The sequence below is a fragment of the Pteronotus mesoamericanus genome, unplaced genomic scaffold (genome assembly GCF_021234165.1).
Source record: "Pteronotus mesoamericanus isolate MK-2021 breed Mesoamerican mustached bat unplaced genomic scaffold, CSHL_Meso_final scaffold_118, whole genome shotgun sequence".
NCBI lineage: Eukaryota > Metazoa > Chordata > Mammalia > Chiroptera > Mormoopidae > Pteronotus > Pteronotus mesoamericanus.
This window is the reverse complement of record NW_026555301.1, coordinates 3,580,473-3,604,946: the sequence shown is the minus strand read 5'-3', so window position 1 is coordinate 3,604,946 and position 24,474 is coordinate 3,580,473. Positions and strand designations below refer to the sequence as shown.

The 24,474-nt window shown below is 42.4% G+C and overlaps 1 protein-coding gene across 4 annotated transcripts in view; it reads left to right on the top strand.

Annotated features, from left to right (window-relative positions):
• The first annotated feature begins 236 nt into the window (after positions 1-236).
• Positions 237-24,474, top strand: part of EEFSEC (eukaryotic elongation factor, selenocysteine-tRNA specific) — a 328,850-nt gene continuing 304,612 nt past the window's right edge. For 2 of the 4 annotated variants that reach the window (XM_054587484.1, XM_054587486.1), the window contains exon 1: positions 14,676-15,024. In XM_054587484.1, the coding sequence (XP_054443459.1) occupies positions 14,709-15,024 (316 nt within the window). In that variant the 5' untranslated portion in view covers positions 14,676-14,708. Of the gene's footprint in view, positions 292-14,188; positions 14,233-14,675; positions 15,025-24,474 lie in introns of those variants that run through there. The other 2 variants (XM_054587485.1, XM_054587487.1) reach the window with 2 other exon arrangements.

The following is a 24,474-nucleotide window of genomic DNA, read 5'->3' as shown; positions in this document are numbered from 1 at the left end:
GGGAAGATAGATTTTGGAGCTTGGAGGAATCTCTGGGAGCACTTGGTCTAGTGGTTTTCAAACCCCATTCCCTGGAGCTGTAGAATTTGTTCATGGCTAGTATGAGTGGGGAAGGGGAAGGCTGACAATATAGGACTCCAGAGCCATGTCTCTGCCTCCCCTTCTACCAAAGCTGTTCTTTTTCTTTTTTTCAATCTTCACTGGAAAACATTTTTTAATTGATTTTAGATGGAGAGGAAAGGATGCGAGAGAGAAGCATCACACCAACCAAGGATAGCACCTGCAACCTAGGTATGTGCCCTGACTAGGCATTGAGCCTGTGACCTTTACAGGATGACACTTGAACCTACTGAGCTACACTGGCTAGGGTAAAGCTGTTCCATTATTTTACAGCTCAAGAACAATTCAAAAATCACTGATTTGGCTTAGCATTCTCATTTTACAGGTAAGGAAACAGGGACCCAAAAAGAGGATGGAATTCGTCCAGTGTAACAAATTGATCGATTGAGTGACAAAAGTCCCAGACCCCAGATCTGGTGTGCAAAGAAGCTGGACCTGGTTGCAGAACCATACAATGCCCTTTATTTAGAAAGAAGTCTATATGGTTGGCCAGTGTCTGAGATATGTAAGGTGACTAAAGGGTAGGTGAGGCCCACAGTAGCAGACATGAGTTATTTTGCCTACCCAGAACCCAACCAACTTTCTCTGGCTCTCATCACTCTAATTTTCTTTCTTTTTTCTTTTATGCCATTTATTTATTTTTATTTTTAAATATATATTTTATTGATTATGCTATTACAGTTGTCGCATTTTTTTCCTCCCTTTTATTCCCTCTGCCCTGCACCCCCTCCTCCCAATAGCGTTCCCCACCCCTCCTTAGTTCATGTCCATGGGACATACATATAAGTTCTTTGGCTTCTCCATTTCCTATACTATTCTTAACCTTCCCCTGTCTATTTTGTACCTACCATTTATGCTTCTTATTCCCTGTACCGTTTCCCCCATTCTCCCCTCCCTCCCTCCTCTCTGATCTCCATTTCTGCGATTCTGTTCCTGTTCTAGTTGTTTGCTTAGTTTGTTTGTTTTTTGGGGGGGGGATGTTTATGTTCAGTTGTTGATAGTTGTGAGTTTGTTGTTATTTTACTATTCATAGTTTGTGGTGTTCTTCCTTTTCTTAGATAAGTCCCTTTAATATTTCATATAATAAGGGCTTGGTGATGATGAACTCTATTTTATTTGAGGAGCACTTTATCTGCCCTTCCACTGTAAATGATAGCTTTGCTGGATAGAGTAATCTTTAATGTAGGTCCTTGTCTTTCATGATGTTGAATACTTCTTACCAGCCCCTTCTTGCCTGCAAGGTTTCTTTTGAGAAATCAGCTGATAGTATTATGGGAACTCCTTTGTAGGTAACTGTCTCCTTTCTCTTGCTGCTTTTAGGATTCTCTCCTTCTCTTTAATCTTGGATAACTTAATTATGATGTGCCTTGGTGTGTGCTTCCTTGGGTCCAACTTCTTTGGGACTCTATGAGCTTCCTGGATTTCCTGGAAGTCTATTTCCTTGGCCAGATTGGGGAAGTTCTCCATTATGTTTTCAAATAGTACATTTTCAGTTTCTTGCTGTTCCTCTTTTTCTGGCACCCCTATGATTTGGATGTTGGAATGTTTAAAGTTGTCCCAGAGGGTCCTAAGTCTCTCCTCATTTTTTTGAATTCTTATTTCTTCACTATATTCTAGTTGAATGTTTATCTCTTCTGCTCCACATCATTGATTTGAGTCCCCGTTTACTTCCCTTTACTGTTGGTTCCCTGTATATTTTTCTTTATTTCACTTTGCAGAGCCTTTGCTTTTTCCTCCATTTTGTGACCATACTCAACCAATTCTGTGAGCATCCAGATTACCAGTGTTTTGAACTGTGCATCTGATAGGTTGGCTATCTCTTTATCGCTTAGTTTTATTTTTGGAGTTTTGATCTGTTCTTTAATTTGGGCCATATTTCTGTCTCAGTGTGCATGTTATGTTGGAAGGGTCGGAGCCTTAGGCATTCACCAGGGCAGGGTGACCCAGGTCCCTGTATTGTGACGCTGTATGTGGGAGAGGAGTCCAAGAGGAAACAATGCCGCTTGCTCTACTCTTGGCTGACTTTCAGTCACTTCCCCTGCTACCCACAAGCAAATTGGGCCCATCTAGTGCTGATGCCTGGGTGGGTGGGTGGGTTTGTGTACGTTCTAGGACCCCAAGGTCTCTCGTATGAACTCTCCTGTGAGTCGGGGAATTTCTCCCGCTTCCACAACCCCCACAGTTTTTTTACAGCCAGAGGTTTTGAGGCTTTCTTTTCCCCACTGTGGAGCCCTGTATTATGCGATCTGTCTTGCTCCCCAGCTGTTCCTCCAGGTTTATCTACATGCAAATATGGGACCACTGGTCCGCCAGCCACCACCTTGCCGCTCATCCTCTCTGCCCCTCCTACCGGTCTGGATGGATCTTTCTTCTTTAGCTCCTTGATTGTTGGATTTCCATACAGTTCGATATTCTGGCAGTTCTGGTTATTTTTTGTTTTTAAATCTGTTGTTGTTCTTCGTTTGGTTGTGCGAGGAGGCAGTGTATCTACCTACATCTTCATCTTGGCTGAAAGTCTCTAAATTAATTAATTTAAAATTTTTAAAAAGTTAAGTGCCTGGTGACTTGGGGCTTAGCATAAGTCACTTATGCTTGTTAAGTCTTGTTTTTCATAATTCCCCTAACCCATCTGCCTTTCAGTCAGACTCTCAGCCTGTGAGAGGTGATCAAAATTTAAGATACTAGCATTACTCCCAGCTACCAGTTCACAGTTCTCACAGTTTTTTGCTGAATCTCTATGTGGTATTCACAGGTCATGGTGACATTTTGCTGAATCTCTGGTATTCACAGGTCAGGACATTGGGGTCACATTTCTTAAGTTGGTCATTGTCTTTGTTCCTTTTCTTATGTTCTAGACTTAAGATCAACTTTTTGGTGGTTAGTGGCTGCAAACATGTATTTAAAACTTTTGAAAGAATACAGCACACCAGGGAGACTACTATGGTTATTATAAACAAGATAATTCCCAATGTCTGGAGTGCACTTCAGAACCGTGGTCCTCAAGATGCAAACAAATCAGAATCAAATAAGCCAAAGAAAGACCTCTATTGAAGGAGTCACTTTTTAAAGCTAACTGGCTTAATCAGTGACCTTGTGTTCTCACATCCTCACCAGCTCTGATTATCCACCTCTCTAATTATTGCCAACCAAACTGACATTCCTGTTATATCAACTCTAGGCTGATTTCTGGGGACTGAGATGATTTTGCTGGCATCTTAGACTTGGTACAAAGACAAAAAATTGAATAACATTGATCCATTTAGAACATTATTGTCTTTTTACTCCTCTTTCATGAACTATTAGGGAGTGGAGTATGACTTTAACCCCTAACACTTGTTAATCTTTTTCATTAAAGACTCTGAAATTGAGGTTATTGTGGTTTCTGGCTACTTATGTCAAGTGATAATGTTTTTCAACATATTAAGAAAATATTTTTCTCTGAGTCAAAAAGCAGGTCAATTAAAAAAAAAGTAAGTCATAGGTGGTACCTGGATAGTGCCTAAATTGTAAGGATGGTTCATGCATTGGGATTAAGGACACCCAACATAAAACAAGGATCAGCTGGCAGGGAATGAATGGGCCCCTTGCTCAGGCAGCATGGAAGGCTCCTATTGCTGCACAGATGACATGGATTAAAATCTGACCTTTTCTGAGCAATTACCTCTGTAGGTCCATATCCTTCTGCTATTAAACACCAGTAACAACAGCTGACAGGATTATAAAGAGAATTAAATGAGATCCTTTACAAGGGGCTCTAGCACTGGGAGGGGCACAGGAAATGGTATTAGAGCTTTGGAGTATAAAGACATGAACTTCCTCCCTTAATATTTGCCTTCTGTGTATGTGTCCTGGCCTTAGATGTTAATTTTGTCATGCCTTTTAAACAGCAACAGGGCACTCCTAGGAACTCCAGAAGAAGGCTCTAGGGGAGAATCCATTGTGTTTCCTCTTTTAGGTTCAACAGGTTGCCCACATTCCTGGGTTTATGACCTTTCATCTTCAAAGAGAGTAATGGGTGGTAGAGTCTTTCTTATGATGCCATTTCTCTGGTTCTGACCCTCTTGTCTACCTCTTATAAGGACACTTGTGATTATGTCTTGCCTACAGAATTGTCCAGGATGATCTCCCTACTTTAAGATCCTTTGCTAAATCACACATGCAAATTCCCTTTTATAATGTAGGGCTACATACTCACATGTTCCAGGACATGGACATCTTTGAAGGGCCATTAATCTGACATGGCCAGACTCCCTTTCTGGGGTCCCACCACAGCCCCAACTGATTTATCAGGTCCAGTATCAGAGGGCACACTTTCTATTGTTTGTCCTGGAAAAAATTCCAGGTTTTCTCTGATTGTGCTAACTTGGGTCACATGCTGACTACCAAACCAATTGCTAAGGCTTGTGGAATGGATCTGAGCCTCAGGCTCACCCCTGGAGCTAGAGTGGGGTCAACATCCAAAGTGACTTACAGGAAAAGAAGTGAGATGCCACCAAGGAGAATTGAGGAGCCTTACAGAAGAAGAGGGAATGGATACTGACCATTATAGACCATAATGATCTTGTAAAATATGATTATATCCACATGCAGATGGAAGAAATGGTGAGTCACACAGTCACCATGAGGTAGGGCCATGGTTTGAACCTGCATGGGACCAGTTCTTGACAGGACATCATCTTCCTCATCCTGTGGCTAAGGTGGCATCAGTAGATTTGCTTAGTGCTGGGAATGCCATGAAACATGGCTCGTGGCCTGGGTGACAGTCTTATCCGAGGTTAGTATAGGACATATGTTGGAAGGTACATGGTTAACAATCATTGGCAAGGTACATATCCTCAGAGAATACAGAAATTTCCATTTTACTCCTAAAAGAATCTTTAAAGCCAAAACTCAAATCAAAGAGCAAAGTATAATACCTACCTCTGGGCAAATTTATAATTAATCCTGGATTAATTGGCTTTAATGAAGTTGAATTAATTACTAGCTATTTTAAAGGACTTTGAACTACGTGAATACAAAATGACATTAAAGAAATAGAAAGGAACGAGCATCACTTAAGAACAAATCCCAAATAATCACAGTTCTGCAGACTCTTTCCTGTCAATCATTTCTCAGGGACCATGCACAGCCTGTAGGACTAGGGGACCCAGGCGTCTGCTGCAGAGGAGGTGTTGTGGGCTAGACGTTTGGGGGTGAGTTCACTTAAGAAAGAGTTATGGAGCATTTGCATGTGCTAGTCCCCAGGCAATCAAATATGTGTTAGGGATTCTCAGCCTACTAGGCTATGGGAGAGCACCAGAGCCCCAGCCTGGTATAAAACAAACGACCCAGTGTGATAGATGCCAGGATAGACAAAAGACACAATGAAGGGGAGTGATGTGACCTGGACTTTGCTGGCAATGGTACCCTAGTTTCTGTAGGGTGTGCCCCCACTTTCCTCCTGGCTCCTAGAGTGAGCTTATGAATTACACCTGGCTAGGCAGAGCATTGTCTTGTATTTCTCTCCTTGGTGTGGGAGCACACAGCTTCATCAAAGACAATGACTTGATGTGGGGATTATGTACAGTTGCTGACGTTGTAAACTTGGAGGTGCTGGCAGCTATCTTGTCACCATGAGAATGCCTGCCTGGGAATGAAAGCAACCTCGAGGAAGGAGGAATGGAGACACGAAGGGAAACAAAGTTGGTGCCATTGTGTTGTCATCTGAGCCCTGGATGAGGCTCTGACAGAAACTGTCTCTTCCCCTGGACTGTTTAGTTAGGTTTATTTATTTAATTTAACAAACACTGATATGGCACTTACCATATACCAGGCATTGTTCTAAGTGTTATACGAAGATTAGTTCACTTAATACTTGCAACCCTGTGAGTTACGAACTGTGATGTTCTTCTACTCTACAAATGAAGAAACTGAGGCACAAAAAGGTTTTTGTAACTTGCTCAAGACAATAGTTTTCAGATAGTGGAAGCAGGAGTCAAGCATAAGCAGTCTACTGCTAGAGTCTGTGCTTTTAACTGTACCATGGGCCAGTATGTTTTCTTTTTTGTTTAAGTCAGTGTTATGTTGGATTTCTGTCATTTACCCTAAAAAAAATTGTGACTAGTGTAGGATATGACATGAAAGAACCTTCCAGAAGGTGTTCCAGACAATGGGAGCAGCCAGTGGACAAGGGTAGGGCAGGGTGGGTCAGCACAGCCTATTTGCAGGATTGCAGTTTCAGATTGGCTTCAAGAGGAGAGTGATGGTGTAGACTGAGGTGCGAGATCTATCCACAGGCAAAGGAAGAAAAGCATTTATGATTCTCTCACTGGGGATTAAAAACCAAGGGCTCTTAGTCCCACTGGTGCCTTTAGGACATTATTTTGAATTCAAAAATACCAATGTTTCAAGTAAAATGTCTTCCTCTTTCTCTCCAGCCTACCGGTTCCCGTCATGGAGATATTTATTTAGCACCACCTACACGCACTGTATGAGACAGTACACTGACAGTGCACTTAGGGTACTTCAGTATCCGAAGTTTAAACACCTGGAGGGGAGACAGTAAATAATGAACATAAGAAGGGACTAAGTGATAACGTATGTTAAAGGCTGGTATATGCAAATAAAAAAAGAGCAGATAAGGGGGATAGAGAATGTTTCAGGCTGTGTTGGTTCATACTCGATAGGTTTGAGTAATAGCAAGGAGACCAGTGCAGATGGAGTAAGAAGAAAGTAGGAGATAGTTCAGAGACAATATGGCGGTTGAGGACTGCAGGGCTGTGTGACTGCCGTGACCGCAGTGAGGACTTTGGCTCTTACTATGAGTGAGATTGTTACCGAACAGGGACCAGACTAGAGTGGGTCTACCTCAGGCTGGCCTAAAGTGTGTGGGTTCTTGACTTGACTTGATGGACTTCACAGTAAGAGTCCAGGTTATTTTGAGGGTATGTTTATTAAAGCTGGGGATAGTAAAATGAAGGACTTAGGATAGAAGCAGCAGCAGGAGAGAGCCTAGGCAGTACTCTCTTTTGGTGCTTTAGAAACATTATAGAAAACAAGTGAGCCCAGGCAGGGTTTCTGTCACCTCATTGGGAAGTCAGAGAAAAAGGGGACCTTGGAGACAGGAACAGGGGTTAAGCTGGGGCGAGGTGCCATTGCCCGCTGCTCCCCTGGTTGCAAGTCTCGTGGGGGACCTTAGTGATTAGGAGGAAGTGAAAAGTTCATGCCTGAGAAGTGGCATGGACATGCTCTAGGGAGCCTGCCTCTGGTCTTGTTTGAGGGTTTTATATCTTTTCTACCAGTGAGAATCTTAGGAGAGGGTTTCAGCAGAATAGTCATCAGCTTTCCAGGTGTGTTTTTTAATATGCTGATGCATCAAAATAAGAATACAGGGAGTTTGGGATTATTCTTTGGTCTGCTTTACTGTTCAACTTATATCTTGGGTCTATCTGGCTCTAATTGGGTCTTTGTTATTTGTTCCCCTGACTTTAACCATCCTTGGGTTTAGCTGGCACAAATAGCATTAATTTGGTCTCTGTTCTCTATCTCCCTGACTAAGGTGATTTAAGCAATACCTTTTCTGGTTAGATAGGAGAGGTATAAACTGTTTGCTCTTAAGTGTTCTTAGTTAGGGAAGATAAGCTCTTGTGATTCACTAACTGGTTATAAGTTGTTCAAATTTTTTGGCCTTGTTTAATTATCCTGTCTCAGCTTCCCCATTCCACTTGCCCAGGAATTTTCTTAGCGTCTTACTATCCTGCCTCAATATAGGGAGACAGCAAAGGGTTTTGAGAAGAGTAACATGGTATAATGTATGTGTAAAAAGCACCATTCTGGTTTCTATATGGAGAATAAACTGTAGGAGAGCAAGAGCCAATGTAGAGAAATTACTTCAGTAAATCAAATTATCAGTGAGCTACCGCTACACACCTATTAGAAAGGTTAAAATTAAAACAAAACAATGCTCATATATTGCAGAGGAAGTGGAAAATGGTACAGCCATTCTAGAAAACCATTTAGCAGTTTCTTATAAAGTTAAAATATACTTATCATATGACCCAGCAATTCTATGCCTAGGTATTGACCCAAGTAAAATGAAGACATGTTCACACAGAAACCAATACATAAGTATTTAGAGCAGCTTTATTTATGATGGCCAAAAACTGGGAACAACCCAAATGTCCTTCAGCAGGTTAAGGCATAAACCAAAGATGGTCCAACCATACAGCAGAATACTAAACAGTGGTAAAAAGGAGCATGCACTGTGGTTACATGCAATGTGGATGAATTTCAAATGCATTACACTAAGTGAAAGAAGATGGACTCAAAAGGCTATCCACTGTGTGCTTCCACTTACATCATGTTCTGGGGAAGGCAAAGCTTGTAGGGATAGAGAACATAGATCAGTGGCTCCCAGGGTTAAAATGTGTGAGAGTGTTTGATCACAGTGTTTTTTGGAAGGTTGTGGAACTGTTTTATATCTTGATTATGATGGTATTTACATGACTCTGTGGATTTGCCAAAGCTCATAGAACCATATACCATAAAGAGTGAATTTTATTGTTGTAGTCATCCAGGTAAGAGAAGATAGCTTAGACCAAGTGCTAACAGTGCAGGTGGTGAGATGTGGTTGCATTCTAAGGGTGAAAGCAGTGGGATTGGTTGGTGAGCTGAATGTGGGATATAAAAGGAAGAGGGGACTTATGGATTGAATCAAGTTTCCTGCCTGAGGAACTGGGAGAATGTAGCACCCATTAACTGTGATGGGGGAAGTTGGGTAGAGTGACGACATTAAGTTTGGGATGTCTGTTAGACATCCAAGTTGCATGTATGAGCCTGTAGTTAGGAGAGGTCTGGGTAGAGATACACACTTGAGAGTTGATGGTTCTTAAAGCCATGAGACAGGAAAGATCAGGCAGTGAGCATAAAGAGAGGAAGTAAGAACACTGACCCCTGGGGCCTTCCTAGGTCCACTGTTATGCTTCTCTGTATATTCTATGCTGTTTAAGCATATAGATGTAAGGGGAGTGCCTTTTTCATAAATGTAAACATGCTATACATACACATGTGCATCTTACTTTTTTTCCAGTTACCAATATATCTTGGATATCATTCCCAGGCAGTATACAAATTTTCTTTGTTCTTTTTGGGAGCAGCATAATATTCTACTATATGGACATACTAAAATCTTTCTCTTTATATATTTAAAATTTTTTATGATGGTACATTTCAAAAATAGAAAAAATAGGCAGAATAATATAATGAATCCTTCAAACCTATTACCCAACTTTAACAATGATCATCTCATGGCCAATTTTGTTTCACATAGATAGCCACACACTCCCTTTCTTTCAAGTTACTGTTTCTTGGTAACTTGTTATTTTGATATAATTTCAAACTAACTATAAAGTCTTTTTTTCAGGACACTTAAGTTGTTTATATTTTCTTACTATAAATAACACAGTAAAGAAACCTTAGAACATGCCTTTTCACAAAGACCACAATCCCTGGGGCCCAAGATAACAAAGGGTTGGTGGCTGAAATGCTTTCAGAGCAGTCCCCTTGAGGAGTGGGTCCGAAACATCAAAGATAAATCTCAGCTGTGTTGAGGTCCTTTTTTTCTGGGAAAGTCTCTTGGCCTTGGCCTTTACAATTCTGACACCAATTCCTGTGCATAGGTTTTCTAAAACCATCGAGTAATTCTTTGATAACAGCTGGGTGTCATAAGATTCAACTCAATTCTGACAGTGTCTACTTGGAGATAGCATCAGATCTCACCGGTTAAGGGTTCAGTCTCCCACATGAGTCCCCTCTACTAATTCAGATGTCAATCACAAGTCCAGGTTATCAGCTGTGCTTCTGACCCACTGACTATAGAATGGAGGTGCTAGACTGGCACACAGAATTCAGAGAAACATTTTACTTACTAGATGGCAGGTTTACTATAAAAGGATATAACTCAGATACAACCAGATGGAAGAGATGCATAGGGCCAGGTATGGGGAAAGGGTTCAAAGCTTTCATGCTTTCACTAAGCATGTCACTCTTCCCCTAATCTCCATGTGCTCACCAAGCCTGTAGCTCTGCAAACCCATGTCCTTTTGGGTTTTTATGGAGGTTTCATTACAAAGGCACTATTTATTAAATCATTGGCCACAGATTCAACCTTTAACCCCTCTCTACCTCCTGGAGGATGGAAGGGCGGGATTGAATGTTCCAACACTTTAACCACATGGTTAGTTCTGGCAAAGAGCCCCCATACATAGGTAGTTTCAAAAAGTCTCATTAACATGACACAAGACATCTTTATTGCTTTCCTCACAGGAAATTACAAGGGTTTTTGAAACTCTGTGCCAGAGACAGGGATGAAGAAAAAAAAATATATATATAATCTTCTTATAAATTACAACATCACAACCTCTGATAGGCCCTCCAGAGCTTCTGCCTTTGATGGTCTAGAAGACCACATTGTCAGGCTAAAACCATACCTGGAAAGACATTTTCAGAGTAAGGTTTTCATGCAGTTTCTCTTCCCCATTTCGCCACTGTGCCATTTGGCCCAGTTTTTTGCTGCCTGGGGTCCTCCCACCATTTACTCTTTCCTGCACATTCTTTCCTCAGTTTCCCTTGGTTCTGCGCCTGGCTAGCCCTTCTCATTATGTCTTTGTCAGCTCAAATGTCTCTTCCTTGATGAGTGTCCTTCCTCTACCAGTCACCCTCAACCATTTTATTTCTTTGTTTGTCTCATTCACTGTTGTACCCCAGCAAGAAGCATACCTGCCACAGAGCAGGTACTCAATTAATATTGGTTGGGTGACTGAGTAAATGAAGGAATGACTGTCTAAAGGTAGAAACTGGGGGATAATCCCAGACACCTCCTTCTCCTTCATCACACCTCCAATTCATCACAAAGTCCAGACAGTGGGAAATGTTCTTTCAAAGGTACACAGTGCCTCCAATTACTTATTCATTAAGTCTCCCTCAAAAGAAGTCTAGCCTTGGCTGGGTGGCTCAGTTGGTTGGAATGCCATCCCTTACACCAAAAGGTTGAGGGTTTGATGTTTGGTCAGGGCACAGGGTTCCATCCATGGCCAGATTGTGTACAGGAGGCAACCAATCAATGTTTCTCACATTGATGTCTCTCTCTCTCTCATCTTCTCTCTCTAAGTCAATAAACATATCCTCAGGTGAGGATTAAAAAAAAATCCACTGCTTTTACCACTAGATTTTTAAAAATGGAAGAAACATTTTTATCATTTCTGGTTTGCAAGATGGGGAAATGGAGACACATGGGTGTGGTGAGGCTGCCCATAGCATGGAAGCCTCAGCGTCTTCTAGTCCTGTCCAATTTCTTGCTGCTCATCTGACCCCAGGGATAGAGTCTGAATCTGGTTGGCTTTCAGACAATTTTAGAGCTTCCATCTCCTTGACCCTTTAGATACAGTGCTGGACTCACTATGTGGCTCCTGCTCCAAGCTGCTGGTTGGGTAGGACCAGTCTTGGAGCCATTTTGGAGGGAGGGTCATTAAAGCTGAAGACATGAAGACACAGGTTAATCCTAGTCCCTCCACTGGTAAGCTCTTAGGTATAACAGGCCATATTAACTGCTACTGTAACCTAATAAAATGGAGATTTGGCTGCCAGCCACCACAAGAGCCAAACTCGTGAGGCAGGTGCTTGTGCAAAGGGAAAGAGGTTTTATTCAGGTGCTGCACAGCCTGGGAGAATGGTGGAATCCTGTCTGAAAGACCATCTTATCTTTCTGTCATGGAGAAATCCAACAGTATCCTCAGCAAGGCCAACACAAAGCCAATGTCCAGAGTTCCTGCTCCATTTTAAAGTATAGTCCTTTGGAGCCCACAGGCAGCTGCTAAGCAGTCTTAGTCCCCATCCAGGTAGCTTAGCTTGTTCCTGGCTGCTGTTCATTTCAGGTTCCCTCCTAAAGCCTGTGTGTAAAGCCCACATGGCAATGGGCCATGTAGCTGCTAGGGCCATATGCTCACATGCTCCTGAGAGAAAGAGCATATGAACTCACAGGTAAGTGCTTCACCGGGTGGGCAGGAAAGCTTCTTTGTTACCCTGAGATTATATTAGCTTGAGCTTGGGATGGACTGGGGGCTCCCTCAAAATGACCAATTAACTTCCCAGTCTTTTGCATGCTTCAGGTAGGTCCACCCCCCAACCAATCCCTTCTTTCCCCAGGCTAGACTGACAGGCCTCTTTGGTCTAGCACCTCCTCCTGTGTCATTTTGACTTCGATGGCACATGTGCCTGCCTTCCCCTGATCCCACCCCCAATCTAGTACCAGAGTAGGGGTCTTTTTTTTCTATTCAATTATCTTCCTAGCTTGTGGCATGCTCGGGGCCCTATCCATTGATATTTCTAGCTTTCCGCACTCAGTGTAGGAACCTCCCCCTGCGCACATCTTGACTGATGGGAGAGAGTCCCCCATGCTCCAACTGACTGTTTTATGGTAACAGTGCAACCTACAGACCCAGGTATTAGTGGTTTAATGAAAAAATTTGTCAACCCACCACAGACCTATGCCAGTTGGCAGGTTGGGCATGGGATACAACTTATGTACCCCTGCTTCACAACTTTATGGGGACCCAGATTCCTTCCAATTTGAGACTCTGCCCTTCTCCGGCCTTTGAAGTTTTCACCATTAAGCCAGCATATGGCCAAAGAGTGTGGAAGATTGCCCAACAAATGCCTGGACGTAGCCAATATAATTTCTGCCCAGATTCCATGGGCCAGAAAGCAGTCAATGGCCTCGCTAAGTGCAAGGGAGTCTAATAAATGTAGTCCAGATGAATTCCCAGGTGAAAAAGGAAAATAGCTTGGTAAACACTAGGCAGGTTCTGTCCTTCCCTTGCTCAGGATTTAACTTACAAGTTTCTTTTTCTGAGAGGTCTCCCTTGACACACCCTCACCACCAAGTCTAGGCTATTTTATTCCTGTTGGCTCCCTTTATTAATATCTTCTTTCCCTGGCACTACATTTACACTGTGATGATATTGACTTGTAACCTCCTTTAGACAAGGAGAGCAGAGAATATATCTGGCTTTTTGATGTGCAGTGCTTCTAGTGCAATACCTGGCACATAGCTACTCAATTAATATTGATTTAATGACCTTCTCTGGGACAGTTTCCTCTTCTATAAGATGAGAATACCAGCCAGATAGGACTGTTGTTAGTATGTGTCTTATGTGTGTATGCACTTAGCAGTAACTTTTTCATCAGTGAGTGCCATGTGCCTAACAAACATAAGTGTCCTCTCCCCACATCTCTCTCCTAAGACTTCATCTTGTGCTGTGCAAGCCTCTTGTCAAGTGGCAGCACATGGCTCCTATCCCAGTGTGTGCCCTCCTTGTTCCTGTGCTGCAGGATGGACTGGGTTGTGTCTGCTCATTTCTGGAACCCTTCTCCTAGTGCAGGGCTTGGACTACAGGAGGCATCAGGGAGCACTTACTGCAGGCTTGACTGTATCAGAACATTGCCTGGCTCATTACAGAGTGCGAACTGGCTGTCAGCCAAAATATAAGAAATTTTGTGCTTGGCCACCATCGTGTTTAAATTAAAAGTAAAGTAATTGCTGACATGTAAAAGTCAGATTTCATATACAAATACTGTTTTTTCTTGAAAAATGATAAGATCAGGCAATGTTGGTATCAATTGGTATCTATTAGTCCTGCCTGGTATCAATTGACTGAAGCTGAGCAATGGCTTCCCCTTTTAGACTGGACATGCTCCCCAATTCTCCATAGCCTCTACTACCCTCTGACATCTTAAACACTGTTAATTTCTCTTCTTTGAGTTATCTGCCTGGCCCCGTGTAGACACTTAAATCTGTTGGTGACAACCCTTTTAGTGATTCTAGACACTTTGAGACTCTAGTGAGAGTTATGGACTCTCTCTCCAGCACATGCACATAAACAATATTTTACATAAAATCTGGAGCTTTGTAGCCCCTCCTAAGGCAGGCTATAGACTCCGAGGGTGGGAATTCCTGAGTCATTCTCTCCTATTTTCTAACACTCTTTCCCGGATTTCCCATAGCTGGTTCCTTCTCAACCTTGGAGCCTCAGCTCAAACAGCAACTCTGACAAGCCTTTCCTGACCATCCGTTGTAAGGTAGCTGTCCTCCCTTCCCCTGGCGTTTTAGTCATTTTTAATCTCTGCTTTTATTTTTCCTAGAGGGCTTCTCACTCTCTGAACCGGTCTGGTTCAATCATTAGTTCACTTACTTGTTCGTGACCTGTATCCTTACCCCCAGCGCAATGAAGAGTGCCTGCCTGGTATCATGTTGAAGTGAATGGGTGAGTGGCAGGATGGATGGATGGATTCCCCAATCTCAGCCTCCCCCAAACATCAGATAGCAGCCAGGTGGGAGAAGCCCTGTGGTCGGTGACCTCGGTTGAGTCTGTTCCCTGGGGCACCCACCTCCTTCGCGGTGTCTGGGGGTGCCCGCAGGTGCCTGGAAAGCGGAAACTTCGGGCCCGGAACTGGCGTGCCCGGAGCGCGGGTGGCGGAGGGGGCAGCTTAACGGGTCGGACTGTAGCGGCGGCCGCAGGAGGGGCGAACAGGCGAGTGTTCGAGGTGGCTGTGGCATGGCAGGGCGGCGGGTGAACGTGAACGTGGGAGTGCTGGGCCACATCGACAGTGGCAAGACGGCGCTGGCGCGGGCGTTGAGCACCACGGGCTCCACCGCTGCCTTCGACAAGCAGCCCCAGAGCCGCGAGCGTGGCATCACGCTCGACCTGGGTTTTTCGTGCTTCTCGGTGCCGCTACCCGCGCGTCTGCGGTCGGCAGTTCCCGCGCCCCACTCGGCGCCGGAGGCCGGGCCCGATTCCGGCGAGCCGCAGCTTCAGTTTACGCTGGTCGACTGCCCCGGGCACGCCTCCCTCATCCGGACCATCATTGGCGGTGAGCGTGGGTCGGGGCGGGAGCCGGGCTCGCGGGTGCGGGGCGGAGCGGCCCGGCTCCACTGTCGGGGAAGGGAGATCACCTCACTTAATGTAGATGAGACCACCAAGGCCCCGGGAGGCGGACGTGAGTCTTCCAAGGCCCGGCAGCAAGTGAATGGAGGCTTTGGGACTCGAACTCATGGCCGGTTGACTTGGAAGCTTTGTCCCACCCAGCACAACCGAGCAGGAAGGTACCTTCCTTAAAAAAAAAAAAAAAAGTTTTTGTGTTTTAAAAAAATCAAGTTGTGTTTACAATACACGAACAAATTGAGAAAACTGAAAGAGTACAAAAAGGGTAAAGTGCCACAAAAGGATCTCCACTCACCTGTCCTTTGGTTCCCTTGTTCCCATTTGGAGTTAATCACTATTCCCAGTTTCTTGTGTATCATTTCAGGAAAACTCATGTAAAGACAAGCATATTTGTATATCTATACCCTTCTCATTATTTTTCTTAGTGCCTTTTTTTTTTTTTTTACACAAAATGGTAGCAACATATACAATATTTTACTCAACTGTAAGGGCTCCATATCTGTGCATATAAAGCTACATCGTTCTTTTTAAAAGGTCTCATAGAAGTCCATTGTACACTGGTACAAACATTATCTTAACTCTATCTTAATGCTGGACATTTATGTCATTTCTAGCTTTTTTACTTCAGTAAATTTTTGAGAAGAGGTCTTTGATATCTGTAGGTTAAACTCTTAGAGCTGAACTGGGCAGGCTTGAGGGCATGTGTATTTTCAGTCATGTGTATTGCCAAAATGCCCTCCTAAGATGTACCATTTAGTTAATTTTTAATTGTAGAGGTAGTATATGAATATGTTTTACTTGTGAAGAACTAGAACATTACAAATCAGGCAAAAGTTCCCTAATTACCCCTCCTGTCTCTCCAGAGAAAGCCACTTGTGGATTACTTTTCCAATTCACTTTACTAAACTTAAGTCTGTGGACAGGGCTTTAACACTTGTTTTGTTTTTAGAGAAAAATGATAAAATAATACAAGCAAATGACACAGAAGGGTATATTGCTAAAAGAAGTCTCCTCGCTGCTGACCAAAGTACCTGGTTAAATTTCATTTTCCATTTCCTTGTGCTTTCTTCCAGTGATAGTCTCTATACCTACAAAGACATGTGGGAATAAATATTGGGTAGATGATTCTTTTTTTTTTAATTGAAGATGTTTACTCCTCAGTTCTACAACAGCAGCATCTTCAAAGATAAAAGGGAAGAAAAACAGTGATAAAGACATAGATTCAAAATAAATCAAAAAATTTTGAACGGTTCCAAGTGGAGAGGAGAAGGAGCAGGGGCAGCTGGAAGTGGAGCCAATGCAGGTTTCCAGCTGTCACCAGTTGCATCATCACTGGCATCTTGAAAACCTTACCGAGCAAGTCCTTCTCCTGGAACCCTCTCAACCATCAGGCAGCTGTTTTGCTGGTGCTGTAGGGCCAGGCCAATAGGGGCTGAAGGGGCTTTGCAGAGGTATGTTCTCAGGAGAACTGACTGGACCAGTTGGAGATCCCACCTTTTCCTCTGCGTGGACTCTGACATGAATCTCACGTGATCCATCTTGGGCTGGTGGTGGATGGCCTATTTAGTCCCTGAGCATGCCAAGTCCAATAATACAGTGATGAGAGTATTAAGTACTTTGATCATTGTCACTGCTTAACCTTTCCATGCGGTAGACAGTTTGAAATAATTTCCCCATTTTACAGTAGAGGAAATGGAGGCTCGAAGGGGAGAGGGGATCTGCCCAAGGTCATACTGCCTAAAGTCTTCTCCTCAAGCCATATTTCAGTCATCAGATCAATATTGAACCTATGTTGATCAGATCAATATCAGAAAAGGGATATGTGATCTTTTCTCATTAAAAAAAATGAGAATACAAGTTCTTAGTCTTTTTTAGTAAATAGTATAGGCAAGTTGTTAAGGACATACTTTTGGAGTCAGAACTGGGCTTGGGGCCTGACTTTTACGCTTACTGTTTGACCTGTGAACCTAATTCTGGACCTTCTAAACACTGGCAGACAGTAGTAACTATTGGTTTGGCCAAAAAGTCCATTTTGTTTTTTCTGTAAAATAAAAGATACATTTTTCATTTTAACTTTATTGATATTTGTTTAGTCCTATCCTCATGCTTGCTTTTTTCGTTTAACCCTCACAGCAATTCTGTGAGGTAAGACATAATATTCCCATTTTACAGATGGAAAAGCAGGGGCTTAGAGAGGTCAGAAAACACAGTTAATAAGTGTTAGAGCTCTGTTTGAACCTATGTTGTTCTGATTACACAGCCCTACTCAGGCATTCTCAATATGAATGACAAAATGTACCTGTCCCCTCCAGTCCCCTGTAGTGGTATTTCAGGGCAATATTTTTCTCTCATCTGTTTTAGAGTATAAATCTTTCACGGTTAGAACTTCAAAAAAGACTCAGTAATGTATGTTTTAAAGACTTGGGTGGGGATAAGGGACTTGGACCCATCCTTAATCTAACTCTGGCAGGAAAGAGGAGAACTGAAAAATGCTGGTATATTGGCTTGGCAATTTATATCCTCTGGTGGCTGCTAGGATTAACAGTGTATTGTCTCCTAGTTTTTTGTTCTGGTGGTTAATGAATAGCAGCCCTTCTGCCACCACTTGTTGCCCTGATCCCTTGCCTGCTGTGCTTAGCACTTAAGTGGTGCTTCCTGCGTGGCCCTCTCAGATCCCCAACCGACCGACCGCACTGATGAGAGCTGCCAAAGCCTTTTAAGTCTAACTCAGGGTTGCTCTCTTTGGAGGGAAAACAGTGGCCCCCGGGGATTTTTGTCTCTGCAGACTGGGAGAGAACATTCTTTGTAAAACAAGCTACTTCGCTTTCTCTGTTTTTTCCAGCTTCCTGAGCTCGGTGCGAATGTAGAGAAGGTGCTTGTCCCTTTATCTTGTTTTATGAAGGGATGTACCTGCAGTCTGTCTGAAATACTCTCTTTGCACCCATGAAACAGGGTTTTTGTGTGTGTTAACGAATGCTTGTTTTTAACCAGATTTTTTAAAATTGATTTTTAAAGAGAGAGAGAGAAAGGGAGAAAGAGAAACATCAATTTGTTGTTCCACTTATTTATGCATTCATTGGTTGATTCTTGTATGTGCTCTGAATGGGGATCAAATTTGCAACCTTGGCATATCGGGATAATGCTTTAACCAACTGAACTACCGGACAGGGTCTCAACTAGATTTTTTATACTAATCTTTAGTTATCTGTACATAATGCCCAGAAAGCTGCACAGCACAAGCAGTGATAACAAACTAGGAGCCTGGCTACTCAAGGAATTAGGGCATTAATCTAATGCAAAACCAGCCAACCTGGTTTTCTTTGTCCTTAGTCTTTTTCTGAATCTGTATAGAAATATGTTGTGTTACGTTTGTCTTAAAATATTGAGGCATTTAATATTGAATATTTAAAGGAGTAGATATAAGTGGAAATGCTCCATTGACTTTAACTTCTTGAGCTTTTACAATGTCAGACCTAGGTTCCCTGAGCCTTCATGCTCAACCAGGAAAAGTTGCCTTTTATTTTTTCTTCTTTGTTGAAAGATGTGCACCATAACTGAAGATCCTGCTCTCCAGTGCTACTTTTGCAACGTTCTCTATTGCCAAGGGAAGCTGAGGCAAATACTTTTTGTGTTAACTTGCTTAAAGCCTCTTTATGTTAGGCACGAAGTTGACCTCCCTCAGTGCCAAGTGTACTTCTATTCAAATACAAGTTTTCTTGTTTTTGTCTGCTACTTTATCAGTCTCTGACCCCACCTCATCTCCTTCCAGGTTGAAGTGCCTTTAGCTATCTCTAGGAGACCCAAGTTGAGCTGTGTTTGCAGCACTTTCTCCTGGAGTTGGACAGCAGGTGACTTTACGTCTGTTTGGGTGACAGTGGGGGAGCATCACAACATCAGAGATGCAGTTTTGAGTTTAAATTAATGCAGAATATTTTAGCAGAAACCAACAGGAAAGAAAAATGGAAACAGGTAGTCATATTTCATTCTGTTGGGGTACATTTTTCTTCTCATGGGGCTTGTCCTTGAGAACATAATCAAATGTTAAATCAAGAATATTTTTGTAGTCATGCTAGGAATGGAAAATAATGGAAAGACTTTGCCTTCTTAAGGCAGATACTTTTGCTAGAAGGTTATAATCAAAGTCAGAAGGAAATCATAGCCATAGCTTTTGGTAAATCTGTAATCATTTAAAATTAATTGTTTTTAAACTTCACTTAGCATCACCTTTGTTTTCTCTCAGCATTTTTCTTGGGCTTTCTTCAAAGTCATCCCATTCAGGTTGAAGTAAGATTTGAGTAGGCATCCCAGGAATCAACTCATAAATTAAGTCTTCCCCTCCCCCTCTGCTCTGTCATTCTTTGTTGGCTGGAGCCTTGGTAGGCCTTGGAGACTGTGCCAAATGAAGATGAGATTATATGTATCTCTGGTGCTTTGGGTAATCCAGAGGTCTCAGTCCTGGTGAGGTAGATGGAGCCTGACATTTCCGAGGTGGCTTCAGGGTAGAGTTGGGTGGGGAGTGGAATGAGCCATCATTGGCTGGGCTCCAGTTTTACCTCATGCCTCCACTCCTCTGCTGCAGGCTGGCTTCCACTTGTTGTTCCCATTAGCTTCACAGGGGGCATTACAGGGACAGAGACAAATCACTCTGTGGGCCAGACACATACTAAGATAGTCAATAATGTTTTTAAACATTTTTATTGAGATGTAATTCACACACCATAAATTCACCTATTTCAGGTGTATACTTCAGTGGTCTTCAGTACAGCGGTGAGCAAAAGTACGTTTACGGTTGTTTGTTAAATTTTCAGTCATCATTATCTAAAAGGTAAATCATAAGTAAGGATATGAAATAATAACAATAATAATAAAACAAATAGTACAAATATATAATGCAATAATTAATACAAAAATGAATTGTGTTTCATGTACTCACAATTGTAAACCTACTTTTGCCAAGCACTATATTTTCGTAGTTGTATAGCTGTTGCACAATCTAAGTTGAGAGTATTTTCATCCCTACAGAAAGAAACCCTATACCATTAGCAGTTGCTCTCCATTCTCCTCTCCCCCAGACCTAAGCAAATACTAATCTACTTAATGTCTTTATAGATTTGCTTTTTCTGGACATTTCATATACTGCAAATGGAATTATACAATATATGGTCTTTTGTGTCTGGCTTCTTTCACTTACTGTAATGCTTTCAAGGTTCATCTATGTTGTAGCATGAATTATACTTCATTCCTTTTTTGAAAGTCTATTTTTATTTTTAATTGTGGTAAAGAACACATTGCATTAAATTTACCATCTTAACCATTTTTATGTTTATAGTTCAGTGACATCCATCACTAGAACTCTTTTCATCTTACAGAACTGAAGCTCTATACCCATTAAACAGTAACTCCCCATTCCCCTGCCCCCAGCTCCCCAGCTGTACTTCATTCCTTTTCATGACTGAATAATATTCCATTATAGGTATAGACCACTTTTTTTTTTTAATTCATTCATCAGTTGAAGGATATTTGGATTATTTTCACTTTTTGGCTATTATGAATAATCCTGCTATGAACATTGGTATACAAGTCTTTGTGTGGACATATATTTTCATTCTCTTGGGTATAGACCTAGGAGTGTAATTAGTGGCTCATAGGGTAACTTTATTTGTACTTCTTGAGAAACTGCCAGACTGTTTTCCACAATAGCTGCACCATTTTATTGTACTTTCCCACCAGCAATGCATTAGCATTCTAATCTCTCCACATCATCACCAACACTTTTTATTAGTCTGTCTTTTGGATTATAGCCATCATAGAGGGTGAGGTAGTATCTCAGTGCATTTTCATTTCATTTCCCTGATGGCTAGTGATATTCAACTTTTTTTTCATGTGCTTGTTGCCATTTGTATATCTTTAAAGAACTATCTATTCAGATCCTTTATCCTATTTTAATTGGGTTATTTGGATATTTATTAATGAATTGTAAAAAATTTTTTATGTATTCTGGATACCAATCCCTTATTTGATATATGATTTGCAAGTATTTTCTCTCATTCTGTGGATTATCTTTACTCAACAATATTTGAGTTAAATAATTGAGTTGAGTTGAACTAAATAAATGAATATGTATTGAGAGGATTAAATGTGCCAAACACATTATCTAGGCTGTGGTAGGTTTGTAGTAAGTATCATTTGCTTATTTCTGGAAGGGTTCCTCCTGTCCCCTTCCTGGATCTGCCCATTTTGTCCTTAGTGCCTGGCAGGAGATGGGTCATCTTACTCTTCTTTCCTTGGTAACACCTCATCCCACATTACGGTCTTGTCCAGGGTCTGGCCTACAGATATATCTTAATGGCGCATATAACAGTTAAAAAAATTAAAAACTCATCACCAGTATTTAAAAATCAGGAGATCTCATATAACAACCTAGATTCCTGGCTTGTTTGGAAACAAGGAGTCTCATGTCCATGGAGCCATGTCCAGTGTGGCCTGAGGCTGAATAGAAGGAGTATGTGCTCTTCAGAGTTCCTTTCTTTCTGTTATATATCTGGGTCCTGAATAAGTGGTGAATACAAGCTCAAGTATCTCCTTATTCAGAGATTCTGCAAACCTATATTGTGCAAACCTATATTTGAGAGTGACGGCAGGTGCAGACATGCCTGTCTTCAAGGAGCTCTTAGTCCCAAGGCTATGGAAGAACAGAGGCAGCACCAATAGCCAGTTAAGTAAGATTCTGAGTTGTAAGGAGTTTATGAAGAGGAATATAAAATGTGCCTCCCTTAGAAGGGTGATCTGGAGGTTTCCTGGTGGGAAAAAAGAAAGGCAGAGCTGACCCAGGGTACAGCCTGAGTGGTCAGCATGATGAGAGTGTACCTAGCTAAAGAAGAGGGACAGTCAGTAGCTGCCACTTTCAAGGGTGGGAGAAGTGGGATGAGGTGAAGCTGTGGCATCGAGGCCATAGGGTAAGTGAGAAGGAGGGGCTATGTTATTAACACTTTGAAGGATGATTGAGATTTTACCGGGGGAGAAGATAGGAGGCTTTCCAGCTAGAGGACTTGGAGTACACAAAGACACAAGAGATGAAGGAAGAGCTAGAATTAGGAGGTTCACAGAAGAACCATCAGGGTGTGAGCGAGCTGCAGAGGCAGGTGTGGCCCAGAGCTCAGGAGTGTGGAGAGCCTCTTGTGTATGTGGTGGGTGGATTTTAAGCTGGGAGATCTCTTCTGGTGGCTTTTGAAGAGCCTGAGGAGAGGGCATGTGACAAGAGGTCTGAAGGCTGGATATCCCTTTCTCCATTGCTTCTACAGCTTTCAGATCTGCTGGAAGAGGGAGAAGGAGAGGGAAAGTGACACCACTGGCAGAAGGGCACCATCAGGAGGGAAAGTATGGCTCTGGGGTATGGATGTTGGAGGCTGAGCAAAGGCTGAAGAGCCATCTGCCACTCAGGAGAAAGAAGGGGGAATTGATGGTTTGGAACAGCTACTGTCTGCTGGACACTCTTCTAGACCCTTGATCATCTTACTGCACCCTGCAAGCCAGGTTCTGAGGGTGGTGTTTCTCTTCCATATTGCATTGCTCATAAAAACAGGACTCCAAAGGCCAGTAATGGAGCAGGGTTTTAACCCAGTCTGATTTCTGAGGACCTGCTTTGCCCAGGAGCCAGTCTCCAACCTTAGACCCACGCTTGCTGAGGAGCAGTTTATGGATAAGTCAACTCGTCAAAAATAGAAATTTCTGCCTCCATTCTCCCCTGGATTTTTGAGTTTTTTTTTTGTTAATTGGGTCTTTTATTTTCTTGTACTGTGTGATTAGGCTCCTGCTGCTTTGAAGTGTCCTTGGTTGAGTGGGGAAGAGAGTGGGAAGGACTTAGCATGGTGATCCTCTCTTGGCAGGAGAAGAAACAAACTTTGCTGTTGAGAGAGAGGTTGACTTTCCCTCTTTCCATATCTCTTGTGTTATGATGATGCCTCTCTTGTCCTGGGGCCTCTAGGAAGACTAAAATAATTTCCTTTGTCTCTGACCTGCTTCCTGAGGATATTTATTTGGTGGCGTGCACAGGTGCTACCAAAAGATAAACCTGACTTTTTTTTTTTAATAAATAAATTAGTGCTTGAAATTGCTAGCATTGACTTGCTTGGCTTCAGAAACCTGCCCTGCCTGGCCTTGTGGCTTCATCCTTTACCGTAGATTTATTTTGTTTGCTTAAAGCTCAGGCAGGGTCAGTGGCTTGTCCTTGGTCATCTGACACCAAGACTAGAGCTCTGTCTTCACAGTTATATTGCAGTATAGCACTTTTTAAAATATAGCTCTTCTGTGGTCATTTGCAGGTGAATTTCAGGGCTTATGCCATAAGCACCAAAGACCCGTGTGTGTGTGTGTGTGTGCGTGCGCGCGCGCACACATGCACGCATGCATGAACACTCAGTGTTCTGTTTTCAAAAATGATCCAGGGCACATTCAGAGATGGTCCTCAAACTTATGCTCTAGATAAAAAAGACTTCACATAAGAAAGATTCCTTTTTTTGAGCACTTGTTTCATACCCACAGAAAAGTTGACCAAGGAAAGATTGGGAAGGAAAGCTGGTTTTTGCCAGCACATTGTTTACCATTAGCTTTCCAGGAGAGGGCTGACAATGTTTAAAAAAATCTCTGCATGGGCTTGATCAGCACTTTCCAACAGATTTTTCTGCGATGATGGGCATGTTTAGTAGCACAGTATGTCATGGTAGCTGTTAGCCATTGGGGCTATTGAGCACTTGCACTATGGCTAGTGCAACTAAGGAACTGAAATTTTGATTTTATTTAATTTAAATACAAATAGGTGGTTCTAGACCTGAGTAATCTAACTGCATACTGGGCTGGTTTCCCCACCAGGGAACACCATAGGCCTTCAGGCTCCATCTCTTTAAGACCACCCTCTTCACTTCCTCACCTTCCCAGTGAAATGCTATCTCCATTCTCCCAAGGCAGAACCTTTGATATGATCCTCGGCATGCCCTTCTTCTTCACTTTCATATGAATCAGTTACCAGGTCTTGTCCCTCCTGCATGTCCTCTGACCTGTTCAGTGTATCCATAACTATAGCTGCTTCATTAGGGCAGGACTCCGTTGGCTCCTGACTGGATGCATAAGACATTTCTTCACAGTCTCTGATTCCAGCCCCCTCTTAAAAACTACGTTCTCCTATGTAGCTAGGAACTCTTTCTAAATTGCTAATATAATTATTTTTCTTTCCTGTTTAAAAGTCTTCAGTTTTTCTCCATTGGCATAAATGCCAAATTCCTCGATATGGTTGACAAAGCCCTTCTGGATGGGTCTGTATATCTCTGTCTTTGTCTCTGTCTTTCTGTTTCTCTCTTTCAGGACTCCAAGCTTAATAACTACT